Raw genomic sequence first — 24,241 nt, forward strand, 5'->3', positions numbered from 1 at the left:
AGTCTACGGTGTTGGCCGCTGGTTTTTTTTACTTACTTCTGACAAGAAAGCCTCATTTCTGCTGTTCAATACTGAACAAATGTAAACTTTTTAAAATTTTAAATTTAAAATTGCAAAATGCTGTGTCTCTAATCAAACCTCTGTAACTTTGCTAAAAGCCCCGACCAGGAAAACGCCTTCATGTTTTTCTGTGTTTTATCTTCAGTTACTTTGACACAAAGGCCTCTGCTGTGATGCTCACACCTTTGATAAAGTCTCACAAGTGGCAGCTTTCTTTTTATATATATAAAAATATCGATACGTACTGATAAGTGATCAGAATTATAATATTTCTGACTGTCTGAGGCAAAATTTCCCCGATTCAAAATTGAATCGAATTGAATCGAATCGATTCGGGACCTTGTGAATCGGAATTGAAGCGATTCTAGAAATCAGTGACGACCCAGCCCTAATCATCATCATCATCACAACTGTGGGGCCAAACTAAACAACCACGGGGAGAAACTTGCTCCTCTGTAGCTGTTTATCAGCAAGAAAGTGAGAAATAGGCTGAACATTCACATGGCTGACATTTCTTTACATTCACCTTCCACAACCTTGCATATATACAAATACACACAGAAGCCCAGAAGACTGACGTCTTTACAGCTGTCGGGGGTTTAGCACATTTTATCACACATGCAGATTTGCCTTCTTCCTGCTGCACAGAGATCAACACACACCATATCACATACATGTTTGTTCGACATACACTGTAGAGCATGCTTTCATTTTAGTACCAGACAGTCACGTGTGTGAGTGTGTGTGTGAATGGCAGCTCACCCAGAACCATCAAGACACATTCGTGAGAAACGCGACACAGTATGGAAATGCTGGCTCTCCCCAGTAAAGAGGCCAGTTTGCAAAACTGCGTGTGTGAATGTGCATGGTTCTGGGCTTTCATTCAACATGCGAGCCATTCAAATCATCCACGAGGCTTTAGAGGAAGCTGTGGATGACAGAAGCTGGGTGACATGGAGAGGCAGGCCAAAGGGAGAGAGACAGAGAGATAAGAAAGAGAGAGAGATGTGGCTCATTGGCACATCTACATAATGGTGGAAGCGACTGAGGCTGTGCATACAGTGCGTGATAGCAGTTCCCATCTGTGGCAGTAACTGTTGATAGTGGGTCCTTTAAGCTGAGTGTGCGATTCCTGCAGGTGGACATCTTTCACAATATCACTAATAATGATCATGACTGGCTGTTTGGCAGAATCATCCATTTCAAAACTTAGAGTGACTACTTTTACGTGTCAGTGCTCCTGTGTGTGACGCTAAGGTCAGGTTGTAATTTCTCTGCTTCACCACAAGAGGGGACCATTATCAAGTAAATAACCACAGATAAAACAAGAGGAAGACCACCAGGATACCACACTGACAAACAAAACTAACACGGACAGCTGGAGAACACAGACTTTCTTTTCTTCCATATTTTTTTCCCTAATGTTTCCATCTATATATAGGCAGCCCCCAAAATAATGGCAAACGTCCCAATCACATCAAAGGTTTGAAAGAATTGTGGGATTGTTCCAGCGTGTTGACACTAATCAGACAAATGTACTTTTCTCCTTCTTGCAGACGAAAATGCTGCATGCACAAGCAGCTAATCCACAAATGAACAGTTGTAAACATCCATTAGCCGAACCTACAGTTTGCTTGGGTGGGTGGGTGTGTGGGTGTGTGTGTGTGTGTGTGTGTGTGTGTGTGTGTGTGTGTGTGTGTGAGAGAGAGTGTGTTTCTGCTGAGTCAAGTGTGAGGTCAGAGCCAAGCTGCTCGTCTATGTTGAATTATTTACAGTTTGAGATACACTTCTTAGTGGCTGTAATCAGTCCTGTGAATGTGTATATACATCTCAGTACATAACACTGCCATGTAGACTGTGTGTGTGTGTGCTGGTGTGTTGACGTGCACACCATGGTATGTGGCAGGGACATGCACGTGGAAATGCCGTGTGCTAAAAGCAGTGCGCCGGGCTAAGCTGAGCCGAGGTGGGCCGCAGGTGTGGCTGTGCTGTGATGCGAGGAGGGAGGGAGGTTGTGAGGGCGTGGAGGGTGGGGGTTGTAGGCGTGGTCGAGGACGAGTGGCGAGGGACTCCACTTACCGGATATTTGTGGCTGGATGCCAGGCTGGTCGTTGGAGCTGAGCAACTGGGCCTGGATGGTCTCCACCACACGCTTGAAGCGTCGGCTAGGGCCTGTTGAGAAACCGGGTCCGTGTTATAATCCAGACTTGACACTGTAGCCACAGGGCTGCAAGGAGTACTTAAAAAAAGCAATACTAGGGGTGCACGAGTGGTTTTCGCAAGCATAATTTCAATATTGTGTGTTTCCCACTGAATTCATTTAGTGTTAGCACTAGCAGTCCACGGGTTCAGCTCAGCCAGCAGTCACAGCAGATGTAAGCCCACATCACCTGATACCACAGGCAAATCTCTGATGGCTGTTCTGTTTCTTTTTGGCTTTCTACTAAGTGCAACCCATGATTCAGTATATTGAGCAGCAGTAATCTGAACTATTGTTTGTAAGACTTTCTCAGTCTCTCACACCGGCTTGTTTGGAGCGTTGTCTCAGTTTGTTGTGGTTCCTATGCATTCACCGATGCACGGCTCTCTTAAGGTTCAGCAGCATTTCAGGCTGACTTCTGGATTTGGTTCTTTTTGCTGGCTGTGTTTGGGATCACTTTCCTCCTAAATGACACCATTTTGGCTAAGCTTTAGCAGCTGGCTCCAGATTTAACACTTTAATACTTGGGTACACAGAGAAGTTCATGGTCAACTCAAAAGCTGCAAAGTTCCCGGTCCTGTGGCTGTAAAACAAGCCCAAATCATCACCCCTCCCCCACCAACAGCTGGACTCTGTGCTGTCCAATAACATGCCAAACATCTTGGCCTTGTGTGCCAAAAGGGCATCGTACAGAAGTACTGTGGTCCTTTCACAACATGCAAACATGAGGGCTTTCTCCTGGAAACTTTCCACTGAACAGTCTTTCTCAGTGCAGAATGATGGGGTCAAGCTGTTTGGAGAGGCCTTTTCCAGATTGATGGACAGCAACAGCAATGTAAGAGACTGCTAAACCTCTTGCGGGTAACCTGTGTTACCTACGTGTGCTATAGATCGCAGGTTTAGCTTCAGATAATAAGCTTTCCCTGGTGTGTGAGTAACACATACATAAACATGCTGTAAGTGGTAGCTACAGTAAGTTACTCCAAATGGTTGTAGGTTGTGAGCAGAACAGTCACTGAAAAGCACAGTGCTGTGTTCAGTGTCACAGGAAAGAAGAAAACAGTCCCTGTTCGTGTTGCTGAGGCGTCCCAACGAGTTCTCCAAAGCAGAAATGTGCATGTTTGTTCCTGTTTAATATACCAGCGGTGTCCGACTCCAGTCCTCCAGAGCTACCGTCCTGCAGCTTTTAGATGCGTCCTTGTTCCGACACACTGGAGTTGGACACGCCTGACCTACACTCATTCACCAAACACTTTTTTAGGTACACCTTGCTACGACTGGGTTGGACCTCCTTTGGCCCTCAGGACTGTCACAGATTCACCAAGGTGCTGGAAACATTCCTCAGATCTATGACACCAATCTCTCGCTCCCCCAAAGATCTAACAAAAAGACCCCAGAGGGGTAGACTGAACTCCTTGCCATGTTCAAGAAAGCAGTCAGAGATGATCTGAGCTGTGGCAATAATAACTGGTACTACGGTAGGATGGAGTCATGCATTCTTGCTGTTTACATGCAATTCTGACTCCAGCCTCTGAATGCTGCAGCACTCCATGTAAAATTATTAAGCTCTTCAGCATACGCTGGTTGCCATGAGTAGTTATTTGAGTTGCTGCTGGCTTTGCTGTTCCTCTGACTGGGATGATCACCCAGTAAACTGCTGCTCACTGGATATTTTCTCCTTTTCTAGACTGTTCTCTGTAAACTGTAGAGAATCTTGCCATGCTTAAAATCCCCTTTTGCCCCATTCTGATACTCGACTTGAACTTCAGCAGGTCATCCTGACCAAGTCTGCATGCCTCGATGCGCAGTGTTGTTTCCATGGTTTTCTATGTGTTGTGATGTATGTGGTTTACCTGAGAGCAAGGTGAAGGTGACAGAATATATGCCGTTCTCCTTTGTGGCGCTGGTGCTCTCGGTGTAGGTGATGTCCACCTGGAACTTCACCGGCTTCTGGAAAACCGTCGGACCAGCTGTGGACTTGTACTCTGCCCGGAAACTGGTCTGAGAGATGACGCTGTGGCTCAGACTGGGAATCTGGGGAGAAAGACGGTGGGAGAGGGTAGGAGGGTGAGGTTGGTGGAAGAGCAAAGGCGGAGTGCTTCTGAGTCAGCAGCACTGGGCACGCAGACACAAGACAACTTGCACATCAGTTAAAATGGCAGCATGGATGTAAGAGAAAGAGACGGGAGCAGAAGGAGACACTGTTGGATGTGCTACACCCTAACATGTGGTGACATTTTGATGCGTAATCAGCGGAGGCCACGCTAACACCAAGACGTGAACAGACAGCAAGCTGTTGCACAGAGCTGTTGTGGAGGACCAGCGTGGATCGTCACGATATTAGTCAGGTTTTAATCTCATGGCTGGTTGGTGTACATGAGCGTTTGCATTTTTCTCCTGGACTGCTGGGCTTCTATGGTCCTGCTTGGTGAGTTTTGCGCTCACTATAGCAGGTTTTTATCACGCTCATGAGGGAGCACCTTCACCTTATATTTCAGGCTTTGTAACTTGGGATGAAAATGCAAAATCTATAAGTTAACGCATCATGTTTTTCAAACGTGTGTATGTGAGAAGAAAAAAATATCACTACTCCTCCTGTTTGATTTGCTTAGTGAGTATTTCCAGGTACCAGCGTGAGTCATAATGAACATAATGTTGGTTTTCATCTGTGCTTTATTTTGAAGGTTTACACATACACTGTGAGTAGTGTTGGGAAGTAACACAATACCAGCGTCATGTATTTAAAATACAAAATATGAGTAACTGTATTCCATTACAGTTACCGTTTAAATAGGTGGTAATCAGAATACAGTTACTTTGTTGAAATAAATAGAATACACGGGGGTCACTTCCTGTTTCATGTTAAGCTGTCCCCTTTCTATGCCTTCTCCAATTTTGGAGATTTAATGCTCCGGGTTTGAGTCCGACCCCCCCCCCCTTTTTTTTTTTCTAATTTAATTTCCATCTGGGATTAATACAGTTTCTCTGATTCTGATTGCTGGAAACACAAACAAAACATGTAATAAGAGGCTGGAAACACAAACAAAACATGTAATAAGAAGCTCTAATGTAAGCATTAGAGGTGGGAATCACCATATATCCCACGATACGGTATTATCACAATACTTAACACACGATACGATATTATTGCAATTTCTAAAAATATTTTGCGATATTCAGATTCTGTATATAAAGGTAAACTTTATCAATATTCATTTTATCTAATAACAAAGTCTCGCACTCAGTCTTTCTCTCATTTTAGTCAGTTTTATTGTTGACAAACTGAACGGTTTGTATTACAGTCTAGTCCAACTTAACTGAATGCAACCATCTGGTACAATTATAGCTATTCTGAACTATGCAATTTATGAAAACTATGCAGCCCATTCAGCAACTGAAGAATTTGAAAGTAAATTAAAACAAAATATAATTTTGCATTAAATAAAAAAGTTTTAAACTTAATTAAAATAAAACATGTCTTAAATGAAAATAAGTAAACTGTCATGTTTATTGCTGCCATAAAAAAGTTAAACACATTTGGACAGTGAAGGAATGTCAGGATCATAATGCTCAGAAAAAGGATCAACATGCTCTGAAGTCAGAGCACAAAAACCTTTTTTGTAACAAAATATCGATTTCTGCTGTCCCTGTATCGATACATTATTAGTAAAAAAAATATCACGATACTACACAGTATCGATTTTTTCCCCCACCCCTAGTAAGCGGCCTGTTAATGTTGGTGGTGTCAGTTACACCATGGACCCAGAGGCAGCAGTGCACAGGCAGGAATGCGTTTCCGACACCACTTCATAAGAAGAATGGGACGGACGAAACTTCAGTATCTTCGATGTACTATTGCTGTGTGATTTTTATTACTATTACTGAAGGCTACTCGCCACCGAGCGAACATTGTTAGCTTGTTCATAGACTGCAGACTGTTAGGACATTTTTAAATACTCATGTACACGAGTCCGTACTCGCGTTTTCACTAGTCCGGACTTTGTAAGTTCACACGGGAGTCCGGACTTCCCGAGAACGCAGGACGTGTACATGACATCACAGCTGCATCCACTGTTAATTTAACTGTGATTAATATTTGCAATGGAAATTACACATGACATAAAAACATGATGAACAACATGATGTAGGTGATTTCTTTAAGAAAAATGAAAAAAAAAAGTTCCAACACTGACTGTAAGACTGTAAAATTATGTACGCAAAAATGCTAACAAAGATTTTATTGTCTTTATTTTTTCTCTGATATCTGAGAATAAGACTTCAGAGACATCAACAAAGTTCAGATGTGGGAGGAAAAAAGGCAGATTGAGGTCAAACTGATGTGAACATGCTCTGTCGGGTCTTCCAGTCTGCTGTGTTGTAGCAATGACTTCTTGTATTAAGGAAGAAAGCTACAACAATAGAACAGTTATTTATCAGATCAGCCTCCATTGTAGCATAGATCATTCAAATCGGGCATAATGTAATCAATAATGAAATGTTACAGGATTAGAAGAACCGAAGAGAGGAGTAAGGAGGGAGACTTACAGAAAGGAAGGCGTGCACAATGTCGGCCTTTATGGAGCTAAGAGGTTTGTCTTTGATGACTATGAAGATCTGCTCCTCCTTCTCCAGATTGATGAAGTTTCCAAACCATGACTTCTTAGCCAGTCTGCAGAAAAGATTCAAAGTTTGGTTCCAGCGTTACAAAGCACACTCAGTATACCCAGGTTATATTTTATTAACAACTAACAACTAGCTAAGAAAAGAGGTGGGATTGTAACAATTACAAAGAAACCCAAACAAATGAGACCGATACCTGACTAATAATTGTAACAGACAGCTCCATCAGCTCCATCACCACTGCTAACTAACGTAGAGTTGTGCAGATGATTACTTTACCTAATTTTAAATTGTTATTATGCTTTTGAAAGATTTGTACTGAAGCATTTTCCCAAAACACAGACCTGATGGGACACACGCGTTTCTCTGTGACTGAGGAGATACTTTCACAGCAAACATGCTTTTCTAGGAAGTGGACAGCTGCACACTCACGCAGCTTGGCTGGTTATTAATCATGGTATAACTGCACAGAATGAGCACATTACTGAGTTCCCTGATAAAATCCCTAATAAAAAAGGGCAATGTCTTACATGCTTATCAATGACTCAGCTAATTAATTAAAAAATAGTTTTCTCCAGCGAAGAAGGCCGAGTGTTTGACTGGGGTAAGATTTGGTTTTGGAGTTTAAAATAACTTGTAGCTGGTGTCGTCTGACTTATGATAACCGTCATTAGCCTGCCTGCTAACAGGGACAAACTGCTAACTGCTAAATAATAAACTACCTAACAACAGGGAGCCTGTTCCTGTGTTTTCTCTGTATTGTTGCAGGATCGTTACCTTACACTATAATACTGTGATTTGGTGTTATATGAATAACATCGAATTGACCTGAAATGAAAAAACGCAGTTCGCTTGCTAACTTAAAATGCTATCACATGGATAAGTCTACCATTCAGATTCCCAATATGCTAAAATAATGTAGCTGCTGCAGGTTCACATTTGAAACACTTGTGCTGCTATTAAATAAACATAATGGACAGGTGAGGTATTCATGTTTGCTGCTGTGGTACTCACTCTGGCGAGGAGTCTGGGGTGAGACTGGACATATCCTCCTGGGTGGGAACTGTGGACACAAACAGAGGCTAAATGTTAGATTCGGCTCTATAACTTATGGAAACGGCACTTGGGGAGATACTTCTGTGTCTTGTTTTTAGCACTACTAAGCAGATATCATCAGTGTAAACGAGTACTGGGCCTCATCATGACTTAATTCGGTTTGTCTGGAGGGGGGTTGGTTCAGCAGCATCAAAGCAGCTGTAAGAAAACTACCCAAACTAATGAAAAAATTAGGGAATTTTGTAAATTTTCCACTTTCTGTAATGAGGCCGTTATCTTCTTTATGACATGGCCTCAGGATGCAGATTCTCACGGTTAGGCTGGCGTCAGGTTAACTGCAGGTAAACGCAGTCATTAAGAGATTATTTGTCCTTGTTATTCCCCTGAGCGATAAGGATGGATTGCATAAACACACTCTGCTGAGTAGATTATCACATGGATAAGAGTAAGAAATTCAATCTGATTAAGCCAAATCATGAGGTTTCATTTCCTGGGCCCTACCTGTCTCCTCCACCATACCTTGCATTTTCCTGCGGTGGAAGCGTGGTGAGCCGAGGAAGCTGTTCTTGATGGAGTTGAGGCGCGTCCTCCAGGGCATGCCACCCATGGAAGGGCTGGGCGGTGGTGTCGGGCTGGGCGTGCCAGCCGGGCTGTCCTTGGGCGTGTGCACTGGGGTGCCTTTGGGGGTTGGGAGAGGGCTCCCTCTGGGGGAGGGGTGGGGAGTCACCTGCGTGATGGGGACAGATTTGGCGTTGTGGTCAGGGTGGAGGTGGTGGCGGCGGAGTGGGGACATCGGAGGCACCGGGGAGAGAGGGATAGAAAGCTTGGGGGGAACGGTAAGGGGAGGGTGGCGCCTCACCCGGGGGCTGTTGGGGATGCAAGGGGCCAGAGGCTGGCTCGGGGTGGAGGGCTCAGATTTAGGGGTGGTGGCAGTCTGGTCCGTGTTAGGGAGTGGGTTGGACCTGGTGGTTTGCAGGGGCTTCTCAGATACTTTGGGCTTAGCAGGGAGGGTCTGTGTGCGGGGGTGCATGATGGGCGAGCCCATCTTTGGCTGGTAGGAGTTATGTGTACGGGGCCCCACCCCATTAAGGCGGACCTCGGGGGAGTGGGTGGGGCTGCAGTTGGGGGACTGGCATAGGTCTGGAGATTGGGGTGGGATAAAAAACCGCCGGATGGGCTGCGATTGTCATGCACCGTCACAGATGACAGCAGGGTCAGCCAATAAAAAAAGCCAGAGGAACACCACGGCCCAATGAAGGTTCATTCCCATTCAACAAAAATAATAAAATTAAGCAAACACCAGGAAATAAAAAAGGAGTGTGGCAGATGGTGGAGAAGTGGAGCAGGCAGGAAGTGGTGAGAGTGCAAGAAAGAAAGAAAGACAGAACATGCGATTAGCAGAGTGATTAAGCCAATCACGAGGCAGCAGTGGAGCATTCATGATGCATTAACAGAAGGGATGCACCGAGATCAACGTGGTCACTTTGTCCACATTCTCATACTGTGTCGCTTCTGCAGTGTTACAACATACACAATATCACAGTCTAGCTTTGTTCTCCAAGGTTCACCTGGACTCATTACTTTAGTGTATTATAACCATGTAAATCACTGTTTACACGGAGAATAAAGCATCGTACGCTTTATCTATCCTACATATGAGCTAGCAGTGTGTCCACCTCTTTAAAAGCTAAACCCCTCTGTGGTCACTGTGGTCTGTGGTCACACTGAACACGCCGGAATGTTGCAGCAAATCTCCAGAATGTGGAGAAAGCAACAACTTTTAACTGAAAAGATGAAGGTTTGGAGTTTATTTAAATGTTTTGGCCTCTTAATATCAGGGCCAACTATCAGCTGCACTTCCTGAAACTAAGGCTTTCACCTGACAGAATTCCACTACTGTGAGATACATCGGTGCATCCCTAATTACCAGCAAGTGACCCAGCATGAAAGCTAACCGATTTAGCTTCACCCTCCACCTGGGAAAGCAGCCAGAGTGCATGCCCAGTGCTGACGCACAATACTGTGGGATGAATGAGCAGATCACTGATAAGACAGGTCAGAGCAGTGAGAATCCACAGCTGAACAAACTGCAGCAGCACAGCAGACCTCAGCAAATCAAAAACAGCGAGGCTGCAGAGCCTGTGGTGAGCTGTCAGCCCGTTCTTGGAATAGCATGTGTATAAAGTAATACAGTCATGTCTGTGTAAGAGTTTAACACTGAGAGTTCTGCAGTTCTGATTCAGTATTTTCTTATTACCGAAAAAAGAAATGCATCAGAAGACTCAACAGCTACTCATTGATTCTTATCAGTAATTAAAACAGTAACCTTTTTAGGAAGTTTCAAAAGCATCCTCTCTTCAGCATGTATGAAACAGACTGAGCAAATAAACTCAGGTGGGTCTGTTGAACGAATCAGCATCACTTATAGGAAGAGGAGCTGAAGATTACAATCTATCTCCTCTTTAGTTCGCTGTGTCACACATCACAATGTGCGGCTCACAAGGACAAAACATAAAACTTCAGCACGTCCTCACAGGATAGAAAATGTTACGATACCCAGCCTGTGCTCTTTCTGAGCGTTAGTTAGTAAAAATGAATGACTTTAAGGAAACAGCAAAGCAGCACCTGGAGGCTGTGAACTGATTCACACACTTCTCCTCCCTGCTTTGACTCTGCAGCAGGGTTTTCTCAGAGACTGACAGACGTGTTCTTCCACTAATTTGCCACGTCATTAGAATCTCTTCTTCATGGATATTAATCGCCAGATCTCAGTTTGGTCTGCGCTCATAGATGGATCTGGTCCCGCTTCATCTAAAGCTCTGTGTGACGTACAGCGCAGCACACACTGGGTTCAAATGATCCTAAATCAGATCGGCCTGCTGTGAATAACAACGAGAATAAAAAGAATAAGAACAAGAAGGCCTTTATTTATTTCACAGCTGCAGAGCAGTTAGATGACGATATAGATAAAAAAGGGGCATCTTTTATTTTCCACAGATGACCAACTGACTATGATTTGTTTTTCAGTAATTTGGTGGAAACTGTTTTAGTTAGTAATGGAGCGACATCATCATCAACCCAACAAATAGCATCTGTTAAATGTCTTATTACGTTTCCCCTGACGATTTCACCATTCACTTTTTAAACATAAGTTATTACAGTGAATTATACACGTGTTAGTTTGTTTCCAAATATTTGGTTTTAGCCAATATTTAGAGTTTATTCAGAAGAAGAAGTGGTTCATTGGAAAGAAAGGACAAAATGCAAAAAGTATTTGATTGTTTGGTGACCAGCCGGAACCCAAACACACAAAAAAATTTAAATTCAATCAACAGGCAAACACTAATTTATCCTCGTAGCGATGAGGTCGCTGGCGTATTCTAGTGGCTCATTAGGAAAACTGAGCGTTTATGACATATGACTGAAAAAACATTTCTTGAATTCATGTCCTTAACCAAAGTTCAGATAGTTCAGAGCAGCTCAGTCAGTGTTACAACACACACACACACACACACACACACACACACACACACACACACACACACACACACACACACACACACACACACACACACACACCGAACCAGAGAGCTACTGCAAAATTCATTACCATGGTTTCTCTTTTCTGCTTTTTATGAGTGTTTCCATTTACTACAATGGAAGACTCGATAGATACTTTTTAAAACATTTTTCCCTGAAAACTCAAATTATTAAGCTATTAAACTTCGATCAGTTACATAAATTAATTGACTATTTACCGCAGCTGTACTGTTATTTCACCAGAGGACTCGTTTTTTATGGTTAGTGATTTGTTTTGTCGTTACAGTGAGCACTTTGTGGGGATTTTTATGACAGATACTCTAATATCATATGTGCAGAACTTGAAATTTACTCGAGTTCCTCCAGCTAATGTTAGCTGAAGGCCACACTGACCAGCTGTTAGAAAATTACTGACATGTTTTTTCCTTCTGCTTTGACTTTTTCAATAAAACTAAACGAAGTCTTATGAATCTTCAGCAGGCTACAATGAGAGAACTACAAATGGCTCTCAGATGGACTTTGTTAGTTGTATATAGTCAGCTTTGGCCTTTTCATGCTTTAGTTAGTTTAACATTTCCAGATTGGCTTCACTGCAGAGTTCTTCTTTCTTCACCTGCCCGGACATGATGTACAACTCACTCGTTTCCCTCATTTAGGCTGTGCTGTACGTCAAACAGGCTTATGATGAAGTCCACAATGTGAGCTGCTGATGGGAGGCAATGGGAGGGAAATGTGAACAAGTATGTGTGTATGAGCGGAACAATATGCCAGCAGAGCCAGTCAGCCAGCAAGGTGCTTGTGGGGAACCAATCACTTCATGGAAGGGACGTATACTTACCCTGGGACTGCTGAGAGGACTGGTGGACAGACCAGAGGACGCTCCACTGATTGACCGTGACCTACACACACACACAAGGTAAAATCAATATTCACAAAGTGGACAGTATGCATGATGCACAATACCACAATGTACAAAGCAACACACACACACACACACACACACACACACACACACACACACACACACACGGTAAAATCAATATTCACAAAGTGGACAGTATGCATGATGCACAATACCACAATGTACAAAGCAGCACACACACACACACACACACACACACACACACACACACACACACTTGTTTTCATATCTTGGTGAGGACATCTCATTGACATAATGCTTTCCCTTGCTGCTTACCCTGAGCCTAAACCTAACCATAACCTAACTGTAACCCTGACACTAAAGCCACATTTTGAGCCTCAAAAATGTCTTCAAACTCGTGGGGACGGCACTTTGTCCCCATAAGTGACTGTTGGTCCCCACAAGTGCCAATTTTCTGTCCTCACAGCGATGCCTAAAACATGTACACACACTTCATCCAAAGGAGCTGAACCTTTCTGTGTAGCTCTTCCTTTTTTCCCTTCTACAAATACATTTTATTGTCTCCGTCCTGCTGAAACCTTTCCTCTTATCAACATCTGTAAGCTCTCCAAACCAAACTTCTTGAGCTGCCCTCGTGGGGCACTGAACTAAAAATGCATTTGTCAGCGAGGCTGTTTCCCCCCCAGGTCACAGTCACAATAAGCACCATTAAGCTAGCATGCTTTTTTTACAGCTGGCATGAGTTCTGGACCTCAGCAAGTTTCTTTTTTCTTTTTGAAAATGTTTAAATCATTCATTGTTTCATCCAGACAACATTCATCTTCCACATTTCTATATACTCAGCTTCCCCTGAGCTGGTCTGTTCCAAAGTGCAGCCTTTTCTCCTGATCATTGGAGTTAAGGTGCTATCTTTAATATAATATATTCCTATAATATAGCCCTGATGGAAATGTGGGCTATGGTGGAAATCCATCCATCTTCTTCCGCTTATCCAAAATATCCTGACCAAGTAATTTTTTTGTGGTTTTTTTGGACTTTTCTGCTCCATTCTCATGATTTCTATCCACAGACTTCACTGACTGCTCTCCTCCCGTCTTTGGGTTGCTCTTTTTCTATTTGATTTAGTGCAATGACCATTACAGATATGGTAGTAAGAGGCTGCTAACCTGGCCGTAAATGGTTAGTTACAGGGGAAGTGGTTAGTGGAGATTTTCACTTCCATTGATTCTGAAGGATATTAGCTTTTGTGTGGCTAATACAACTAGAGGGGAAAGTTATGGTGTGACAGGACAACTTAAGGCTTCAGTAATTCATGTCCTTAACCAAAGTTCAGATAGTTCAGAGCAGCTCAGTCAGTGTTACAACACACACACACACACACACACACACACACACACACACACACACACACACACACACACACACCGAACCAGAGAGCTACTGCAAAATTCATTACCATGGTTTCTCTTTTCTGCTTTTTATGAGTGTTTCCATTTTTCATTTACGTGTCATTAACTTTTCACCCCCCCTTCTCGCTTTTGCCCGTACGCCACTTTCACCATTCAGACCTGCTGACGTCTTTGAAGACTTTGGGATTTAATTGCCCATAGACGATTTGGCTTTGTTGCCAGTGAAAAATGAAAACACTACATCATAATTAAAAATGCTTGAAGACACAGACAGACTGATAGAAACACAGGCACACACACAAAAATAAGAAAATAAATAAATAAAATTCTCATAAAGGAGAAATGACATTGCCAACTGCAAATTAGATTTTGAAGATGCGCTGTCATCACACGAGGCAGTATTTGGAGCTCACAGCTATGACGCTGCCCCGTCATAATGAAGAAACCATGGTTTCTTCATTATTATTACTATTTTCATTATAACCATAATATTATAACCACGGTGGCACGGTGGTTAGCACTGTTGCCGCACAGCAAGAAGGTCCTGAGTTCAATTCCACCATCAGGCCGGAGTCTTTCTGTGTGGAGTTTGCATGTTCTCCCCGTGTTTGCGTGGGTTCCCTCCGGGTACTCCGGCTTCCTCCCACCGTCCAAAGACATGCAGCTTGTGGGGATAGGTTAATTGGATAATCCAAATTGCCACTATGTGTGAATGTGCGAATGAATGTGAGTGTGAATGGTTGTCTGTCCCTGTGTGTTGGCCCTGCGACAGACTGGCGACCTGTCCAGGGTGTACCCCGCCTCTCGCCCTATGACAGCTGGGATAGGCTCCAGCGCCCCCCGCGACCCTGAAAAAGGATAAGCGGAAGCGAATGGATGGATAATATTATAATAATAATATTATTTAAATAATATAATAATAATATTTACATAATATTTAAAATGCCGATGTTGAAATGTTCTCTCTTTGGCTGCTTTAGCGTCTCTACAGCGATGCAGCTGAAGAAACTTCTAAAACAAATATTAGCAAGTTGTTAGAAATCAATTAGCTTCTTCTGCTTGTGTAAAGCTTTTATAAACAGTATTTTTACATCTGAACTCAACATTCTACTTTAATTGAATTCAGCTGTGAGTGAAATAAAACATCTGCCTAACTGCTGCTGTGCTACTTGATTCATCATCCAGATTTTTTTGTCTTTTTGAAATAGAAAACTACATTAATCTTGTTTTTTTAATGACATGATGAATTAGTCTGACTTAAACATGCTGATGATTTACGTATTTAAGAAGTACAGACGAACATCAAACACCTGATGGTGAGCCTGTGTTAATAAAACCACTTCTAATCTTTCAATTGAAGCAGCTATCATTAATTTAAATATATAGACGCACCTCGTTAAATGTGATCACTGCTTATGTTTCCTACCAGTGAACTGCAACTAAAAATTGATATTATTTCCAAATGAATTAAACAAAGGTCTCTCTCAGAGTCTCATTTTAAAATGCCTAACTTAACAGCATTACAGAGTATATTTAAAGCCTGCTAGCCCAACTATGGGTCGTTTCACACTTTCTGACAGGCCTCATCTTTGCATCTAATCGGAGCCACTGAACTGTGCCTCTCGCCTGTTTGTGCCGTCAGTACCTTTTAGGCTATTTTTTAATGAAAACACCTGACAAACAATGACTTACTAAATGGTACAGATCATCGACGATGTTTGTTTTGGTGAGTGAAATTATATCAATTTGAACTAATTAGCAGATGTGTGTGTCTGTGCACTGCACCAGTGCTCTTTCTGAATGCAGTTTGCTACCTAAGCTTCTTAGAATTACTTGATCGTTTTATCCAAATATGGCGCTTCTGGTTATGCAAAGAAATATACCAGCAGCTAACATTTATAGTTTTAAAGAGTTTTAAAGAAATGATGAAATCACAGTTCATTCATGATGTTTGTTTTTCAACCCAAAAACTGGACCATCAAAGTTATTTAAAATAACCGAAGAGCAAAAACAAATAAATAATTGGAGTTAAGAAATCATTACGTGAGAAGTTGGAAGCATCAAACCTAACTTTTTGAAAATCTGCTAATTGTATCAACTACCTCATGATTTTAAAAGCTCTTTGTTTTCCATTATTGTCTGTAGCCCCGCTGTGATACAGTCCCACAGAGTATAATACTGCAGAATCATACATATTCTATCTGCTCTGCGTCCTCATGCTGAGGAAGCACGCGCTGATGTTACGTTAAATCATGGCGACGGGACTCTCCCGCCAGGGAGAGGAGCTCTTTTGTAACACGCAATTCATCAACGGTGGCGCCCATCCAGGACAAACCCAGGACGCTAACGCTAGCTCATCTCTGAAACGGGAAAATGGATTCCTGGTTTGTTGCTGGTGATGTTTGTTCGTGGGCACAACAAGCTTCATTTTATGGATATTCCCAGTTAGATGACGAGCAAGATAAAAAGCTGTTCAGTGGGACTGTGAACCTCATTTTCATCTCGTGTTTATGCTCCATCTGCATTCAAAGCAATTAATTTATGCTAATCTCCATTAAGGCCACAAATCCATAGACAAACTTGTGTTCAGCCGCACAGGGAGGATCCACAAATCATTATACACAACCCTCCCCATGCATCATTGGAAAAACACACTGGCAAAGTGCAAAAAAGTTTGTTTGTTTGCCAGTACTTCCTCCACACACACACACACACACACACACACACACGATATGGAGTGAAGATGTTAGGAGGGGAGGAGGCGTTGTTAGACACGGAGGCAGGAAGTTGACCTAAAAATTGTGTTGAGGAAGCAACACCAAAGAGGAAGGGCGTGCAAAACTCATCGTGTGCCATTTTTCAGATTTCAGCGTGAACAGAATACTCTGCTCACACTGATATAGGCTTCTGATAACAGCGTGACCATTTTACATCATGCTACTTGGATCCAAATACTGTTTAGATCCAATACTATCTGACACAATACACCTGAGTTTCCATTTGTATCCACTTTGTCTTATTATGCACTGATGGACACCAGGGCCTTTTGTAGTCTGTCCCTACAATTCTAACATTAGGGCTGTTCGATATAACGATATATATCGGATGACGATATAAAAACGTCTATCGTTTCATTTTACGCTATCGTTTGTTTCGTGGTGTCGCAAAATAAACTGTTTACGGCAATATTTTTTCATGGTTTTGATGGTCACTGTAGTGGCTATATTCATTTCTTAAAGTTCTCTCTTTCTCTTATATTTAATATAACCACACTACGGACGGACAAGCGCCTGTTTTTATGCGTTGTCGTTAGCAACAACGACGGTAACAGCATCGCGTGTCCGCTTGTTTATGTTCCACATAAACCTTTCACAATAAAGCTCAAGATTCTGTTGAGACTTTTCAAAATAAACTGAGTCACGTGAAAGAGCAGATTATTTACGGATGAAGTAAAACAGAGCCGCCAGGTGCTAAAAAATAAACCTTAGACTCAAACGTTAGAACAGGCTTTCCTCCGCAGCACGCCGTGTAATAAATACTCACAAAGAAAACGGCGGCCGTTACAACTTATGTCTAAAAATGTATCGTTTCATGCATCGGTTAAAACACTGGACTCCAGCTACATGACGCCCAGCTGGAAACACTTCACACAAGACGAGATTCACAGAATTGACAGAAAATGTTACATTTTTGTGATTTATATCGTTATCGGACGATAGAATTCTTATATCGGGATATGAGGTTTTGGTCATATCGCACAGCCCTATCTAACATCATGTAAAAGTTGTTGTTGTCCAGGCACTCTTCACACAGACGGATTCATTTACAGTAAATAAGGGGCACCTACAGTGGCCCTAAAATGAAAAGAAGTCAGAACATATAAGAAGAAAGCTGAAAACTGACTACAGCATTTAGACAAAAACAGAAAAGGTAAACGTGATCCACCAAAATGATTTTAGACTTATTCACCAGGATTGTAATGGAAATATTTGTAACCTGTTTTTTGAAGTAGGGTTGCATTTACCCAAACATAAAATTGATTTTTATTTATTAAAATATGAGGAAAATATGTTGTCAAAGGCAGTAACACCGAGTCACTGCCTTACCTTTATTTGGACCAATGCATTTATAAGTGATGTCACTCTCCGGAGACCCAAACTCATTACATAAATATCATTCTTCAAAATCTTCAGTTTTCTGTTCCTTCAGTTCAAAGGTAGTAAAAAACGGAGCCAACGACGGTGCTGAGAGAAATGATGCTCGCCTGTCTCCAGAGATTTCAATCCACTAATAACAAAATAAGACTTTCTCCATCTTTGTCCAGAAAATAAAATATTATTGACATTAGCTGTTAAAAATGTTGATTGTGTTTCTTTTTGGGGATGTTTTTGTTTTTCTTAATGTCGTATTTATATTGAGCGTCTGAAGTGATTTGTTAGTAAAGAGAATATCTTGTTGTGGCGTTGCTTTGGTCACAATGTGGGTTTTTTAGATGATCAATTAATGCAAAAATGATGCAAAAGCAATGACAAATATTTGAGTGGCCACAGACAGATTTTCATAACAAAAGGTAAATAAACTTTTTCTATGAGGAACCACATGCTACATCTAAAAGTGAAAGACAAAGGTGTGACGAACTTTCGCAAGCAATAAGAAAAACCAAAGAGATGAGTGGGAAGAAAATAACACAGACAACAACACAGAAACTCAGAAATCCAATACCTTTCCTCCTTGCTGCAGTTAGCGTTTGTGATATCCAAGCTCTTACTGAAAACAGATTTGCTAAAAAGGGGGCAGAAAAGAAAAATCAAGAGATAGACAGAAAGGCAGTCAAGCAAGGGAAAACCTAATGTGCAACATGCGAGCCTGTTAAAAAATAAATCTTGAAACTAATTTATTACTGTGAAACTAAAACAAAACAAGACAAAAATTACCAAGAACCCAAGAACTAAAAAACCTCAAATACATGCAGAGATCGAGAACTAAGGAGTCAAAAATTAAGAGGAGACACACATTCATGGATCATGCTGGAGTCAGTGGGACATTCAACACACTCCCTTACCGTAAACAATCAGTTTCTGTATTTTTGCACCTCTGAAACATTTTTACAAGCTGTAATGTTCAGCTTTATTGTCTGAATCATCCTCAGAAATAGGAGAACGCAGCCAGACGCGCGGGCTTTCTGGCTGTTAAAGCTGCTGAAGTGTAACAAATCAGACAGCACCTGCTGAGTGCAGCTCATCACGAGCAGAGCAGCGTACAACAATTTGTATGAAAACTCCAGCATAGCATATGTCAGCATTTAGAATATGGTTTTTGAACAAGAAAAATATATACTGCAAATGTACAATTTGCTTTATATGAAGAGAAACAGTTTTTCATGTTCTGACAACAAGAACACAGCAGACCAGGTGATCTCAAAGCTCACGCAGGCTGCACTATTGTGGTTGCCAACATTCGCCATCCCGGTGTCCTGTCATCTTCCTCACCTGCGACGGAGGCAACGGGCACGTCTGCATTATCGCAGTTTAATCCAGAATGCATGAGAGACGTGCTTGTGAAACAACACTGCAATCTTTTGCTGTTTCCCTCTGAAAGGTCCAGTGACGTCAACGCCGGCCCGGGTTCTGCCTTCTGTGTGGAACATGTCCCATTGAACTTGCTCTGAAAAGGACCTGGGTAGAGGCACAGCGGCCCAAGGCCCTAGAGAAGAGCCTTGTCACCTCTCTTTTTCTCCTCACATCTCTTCTGCAATGATATAACAGCCGCGCCGAAGAGTCCTTGAGGGGCGACAGGGGTGTCGAGGAGCTCCTCTTTTTTCTTAGTCAGCAGGTTGGTGAGCCCGAGCCAGAGTGTCGGCTCCTGGATAATCATGAGACCCATGGCTCTCCCAGCAGCCTGTACAGCTACCTTGTGGAGGTGGAGGACGTGGTGAGTTATGACGCAGTTTTCTACCCACACTGTGGTATCTGATTTAGCTGTCATGTCCTTTTCTAGCTTGGCTTGGTAAGCCATTAGTATAGAGGCGGCGTTGTGGGCTCTTACCCACAGACCTGCTGCCTTTTAGCACTTTATTTGTAAGGCTAGACTGGAAGCGGTCTGTCTTGGAGAGGAGGGATGGGGTGATGAGGACATAGATGTCTTCAGGTGAAGATGGCTCAATATTAACAGTTCCACTTGTGGCATTTGACTCCATCCTCTCACAAACCAGAAGGGAGCTCCCCACGATGGGGTGTTTTTCGCTGTATGTCTTTTCTTTCCCCATCACTTATATCTCATCAAGTAGCTCTGGGGAAACGGGCAACACATGCTTTCCCGTCTTTTTTGCCTTTGGATATTTCTCACCATCAAAACGAGATTTTACAACCTCGCTTTGCACGCCGTGCCACGGGATGTTGAGCCTAGCAGCTGTGCGCTTGCACACGTCCTGCATGTCCAGGGGAGACGGCAGTGCAGATTTTTCTACCTCACCGGTAGCCGAGGGCTTTTCAACCAAGCTGATGCTAGCCAAGGAGTTGGACTCTTCCTCCTCATCGTCAGACTGCAGGAGCTCCGTGTCACCTGACTCATCTCTGTCCTCGTTAGCATCTCCAATCCAGGGTGACTCAAGCATGGGGGAAAAATTCACATATTCCATGTGTCTCCAGTGACGGGAAAGCAGTGACGATGGGGTGAGGGTCTGCATCTGCCCAGCTCGGGCTTGGTGTTGCGGCCAAATCATTGGGCATTTAAATTTCTCCTTGCGCCACAGCAACCTCACACAGCAAAGGGTCGCCACCCGACAGGTTAGCCTGGTGAGCTAGCCTGTGGCGGAGTAGTTTGTGTGTGAAAGCCGCGCGTTGGATACAGTTGTGTATGGATGTCATGGTAGCTTGTGCATGCGATAAGCAAAGGCATGCCGCACACACGGGGTGTGTATCCCAGGCAGAAATCTACTTGCTGCAAGGACAAAGTTTTGCAACTTTGTTGTCAGTCATAGCCATGGTTAGCTAGAGAGTTGTGAATGTTAGCGAGCTCTACAACTCACTAAAGTCCAGAGAATATTGCTATTCTTCAGCTAGCATGGGGTGAAAAGTACTTTTCTACAGGTATTGCTACCTAATGTGAGAAACCGTTAGCGCCGAAGGGTATTGCTACCTGATGATAAAGCTAGTGGTACCTTTATTAGCAAAGTGTTGCTACTTTGCTTTGGGAAAAGATTGCTACCTCCCGGGGTGAAAGTATTGCTACTTGACACCAACATTAGCCACAGGACAGTATTGCTACTCCTTGTATGCTAGCACCCAATAGCACAGGTGTCTTTCCACTCTTCTGTTAAAAACGAGAAGAAGCAGTGAGCAGATACCAATCCAGCGCCCGGGAGCAGTGTGCAGAGACGGTAACTTACTCAAGGGTACCTCAAGGTAGCCGTTTGGTGGATTTGAACCCCCGACCTTCCGGTCATGGGGCAAACACTCTACCTACTGAGCTATCCCACTGTCTGGGCATCACGTAGCTGGCATAAAGGCATTTGAGCTTCTGATAAGGTCACACAAGAGACATTCCCATAATGAGACAGGAAACGAATGCTATGAAAGAGAACCACAAAGATCTTCAGCTCCTTCTACTTAACCTCTTCTATGACACCATAAATTACTCAAAACACATCCAGAGCATATATTGAATTAAATGTGTTAGCTTGCTCTCTTTTAAATACACAGATAATATAAAAAACACATACAGCCACCACAGTGTCAACCATTGGCTACAGAAGTCCATCAGGCCAATAAATTGATGCTCCATCAATCGTTTCTACTGCATCTGAATATAAAGTAAGTAATTTAATGTGGTAGATTGATGAAAGCTTGTTTTCACACATAAACCCCCGACAACGACAATACAGTTTGGACATCGTCTGCCGTTTCCTGCAGCTGCATTTTCACTCCTACTCTGGTTTTGGTGAGGAAGCTGCAGAGCCAGGACTGATGAAGACCGCTCACTCGCATTAGATCAGATAATAAGTTAATAAGATATTTTTTATATATATATATGTTTTTAGAAGATTTAGAACATTTGTCTCATACTAATACCTCACTCCTCTAGTAAACAACATGCTGTTGCTTCAGCTCGTCATGTAGGGTTTCACATTATCATCTATTTTTTTCTGTTTGTCATACAGTATATGTGTGTACACCCATGTCCATACAAGGTTATTAGGAAGCAGGAAACACATGGATTACAATCTCCTCCATTATTTTGTCACAGCTCGACTACAAAAACATCCACAGATTTCGTGCACGCCCGCTTGCTAAATGGATTTCAGTTCACAGCTTCTCAAACCGGGATGCTTCTTGTCCTGCATGCTCCATGCACACTTTACCCACACCACGCACAAACCTGAGAGACCGGTCCATGCATTTCAACATCTGTGATGAATTTCCGCCAGAGCTAAGAGTGCACCGTTAGTCTCAGGCAGATCTAAACCCAGAGATTACATCAAGCCTTCTGTGATGTGTATTGTATGTCTGACACCACCAGAGAAAGAATAATGCATCATGTATTTAACCACAGTTCACTGAAGCATGGAAGGACTTACAGCTGTTTGAGAGACTTCCCAGTAAACCTGACAGAGCTCAGTGAAACGAAAGATTGAAGTAAAGTCGTACTGAGGGCAAACAGTACACGTGTGAAATTAATATTTTTAAAAGACCAGTCCAATTTTGATAAAGTGCTGTAAACTGTGATTAAATGCATTATTTATCATAACTGATAATCAATTCAAAACTCATCAATGACACTTTAAACAACAGCAAACAGCCTTGATTGACCTGGAGAAACATGTTTGTCCATGCACACGAGCACACGTGCCAATCTCGGTCTTTTACCTCTGTCCGTGTGTGGCCATGTCGATGGCTCGCCGCACCGGTACAGGAGACCCTCCCTCTGTGACGCTCAGCACCTCCATGGACTTTCTCTCCGGCCTCCGCTTGCCGTGACGGCTCAGCATGGGGGAGTCTACACGCTTCCTGGGAGGGTCTGCTGAGCGGGCCCAGGGTGAGCCGAGATGAGAAGGAAAAAGACAAAGGCAAAAACATTAAAAGTGATCATTAAAAAACAAAAAACAGTCAGAAGAATATAAAAATAACACGTTATTCTATATTTATCAAATGGTAGAATCTCATAAAGCTGATATAAAACAGTAAATTAAAGGTGAAATACTAACTGAAAGGTTCAGTTTATCAGAACACTTCAGCCCCCTAAGCTATTCATTATGCTCTTTTTATCCCTCTACATGTAACCTAGGACACCACTTTAAAGGAGCAGAGTAGAAAACAAAATGCGTTCCTGTATTTGGACAAGCATACCAAATTTTGTCATTTGACATACATTTAGTCAGGATTTTCCACTTACTTTTTTCTGTGGAAGGAAGACGCTCATGGATAAAGAAGATAGCAAACAAACACAAAATACCTTTTCTTGGTATCGCAGCTATTATCAGTTTCACATTAAAAAGCTAATCAGTATGTCAAAACATGACTGTATTAGCATATATTTAGCTTTAATTTGGTAAATTAGCTTTTTCCTAAATGGCTAACATTAGCTAAATTTTACTTCAACACATTAAAATACTGATGACACTCCCTGGCAGATTGTTACAAGGAGAAACCCTTTGAATACAAGCATGCTGATCCACACAGGTGTACACACAGGTGTTCACAGACACAATCTACACCTTTCTTGGCTGCTACCTCAAAGCACATTGTGCACTGTCAATCTTGCGTACTGCACAATAACATGTAATATTTAGTATTTACTGTTATCTACTGTTATCTAGTTTATTGTGATGGTGTTGATTTTATTATGTTGCTCTTTGTTGTTTGTTTTCTCTTCTGGTTTTTTATCGTCATACAGGTGATCCAGGTGTTTTGATTGTTTTTCTTGTCCCCCCCCTTTCTCACCATCTCTCCTCGCCTCTATTTTTCTTTCTCTCCCTCTCTTTCTTTCATTCTTTCTCCCTGTCCTATCCCCCAGTCATGTCTGTCCCGTCTGTAACAACCAAAAATCAAATCAAATAAATACATAATTATAATAAAGGTCAATCAAATGGACCAATATGGCAAGGCCATGATGATCCACTTGGTAAAGTAAATCCGCTTGGCATCTTTCTTGGCCTTCAGACAACAATTCTGACGGCTAAAGATCCAAACGGGACAGGCAAAAAAAAAATGTGTGTGTATGTATGTCATTTCCAAAAACGTATTTTTAAACTAGTAGTAACAACAAAAATTGATGAAAAAAGGTTCTACATGTAGTACACAAAGACTGTGTAGCTTTGTTAGCTAGCTCACTCTGCACTCTTCCACAAAAAGATAGCTAACCACAGAGCTATACTCATAAAAAGAGTGTATTTAACTAACTATCCAAGCAAAAACCAAAGCAAAAGTCACTAACAGCATGAAAAGTGAAAATGGCAAACCTACATTTATAGAAAAT

General features: G+C 42.3%; 1 protein-coding gene across 11 annotated transcripts in view; it reads right to left on the reverse strand.

The window, feature by feature from the left end:
* The window catches only part of LOC146719239 (serine/threonine-protein kinase BRSK2-like), a 151,151-nt gene that overhangs the window by 11,377 nt on the left and 115,533 nt on the right, over positions 1–24,241 (reverse strand). For 4 of the 11 annotated variants that reach the window (XM_085462058.1, XM_085462024.1, XM_085462009.1 and 1 more), the window contains exons 12-19: positions 22,633–22,786; positions 18,491–18,550; positions 12,315–12,375; positions 8,456–9,113; positions 7,895–7,943; positions 6,806–6,929; positions 4,114–4,294; positions 2,140–2,232 (exon numbers count right to left, since the gene is read on the reverse strand). In XM_085462058.1, coding sequence (XP_085318184.1) covers positions 2,140–2,232; positions 4,114–4,294; positions 6,806–6,929; positions 7,895–7,943; positions 8,456–9,113; positions 12,315–12,375; positions 18,491–18,550; positions 22,633–22,786 — 1,380 coding nt within the window. The remainder of the gene's footprint in view (positions 1–2,139; positions 2,233–4,113; positions 4,295–6,805; positions 6,930–7,894; positions 7,944–8,455; positions 9,114–12,314; positions 12,376–18,490; positions 18,551–22,632; positions 22,787–24,241) is intronic. The other 7 variants (XM_085462032.1, XM_085462018.1, XM_085462076.1 and 4 more) reach the window with 6 other exon arrangements.

This window comes from Copadichromis virginalis, linkage group LG1 (genome assembly GCF_057382275.1).
Source record: "Copadichromis virginalis isolate Kocher_CV1m ecotype Utaka linkage group LG1, C_Virginalis_male_GT1.1, whole genome shotgun sequence".
NCBI classification, from domain to species: domain Eukaryota; kingdom Metazoa; phylum Chordata; class Actinopteri; order Cichliformes; family Cichlidae; genus Copadichromis; species Copadichromis virginalis.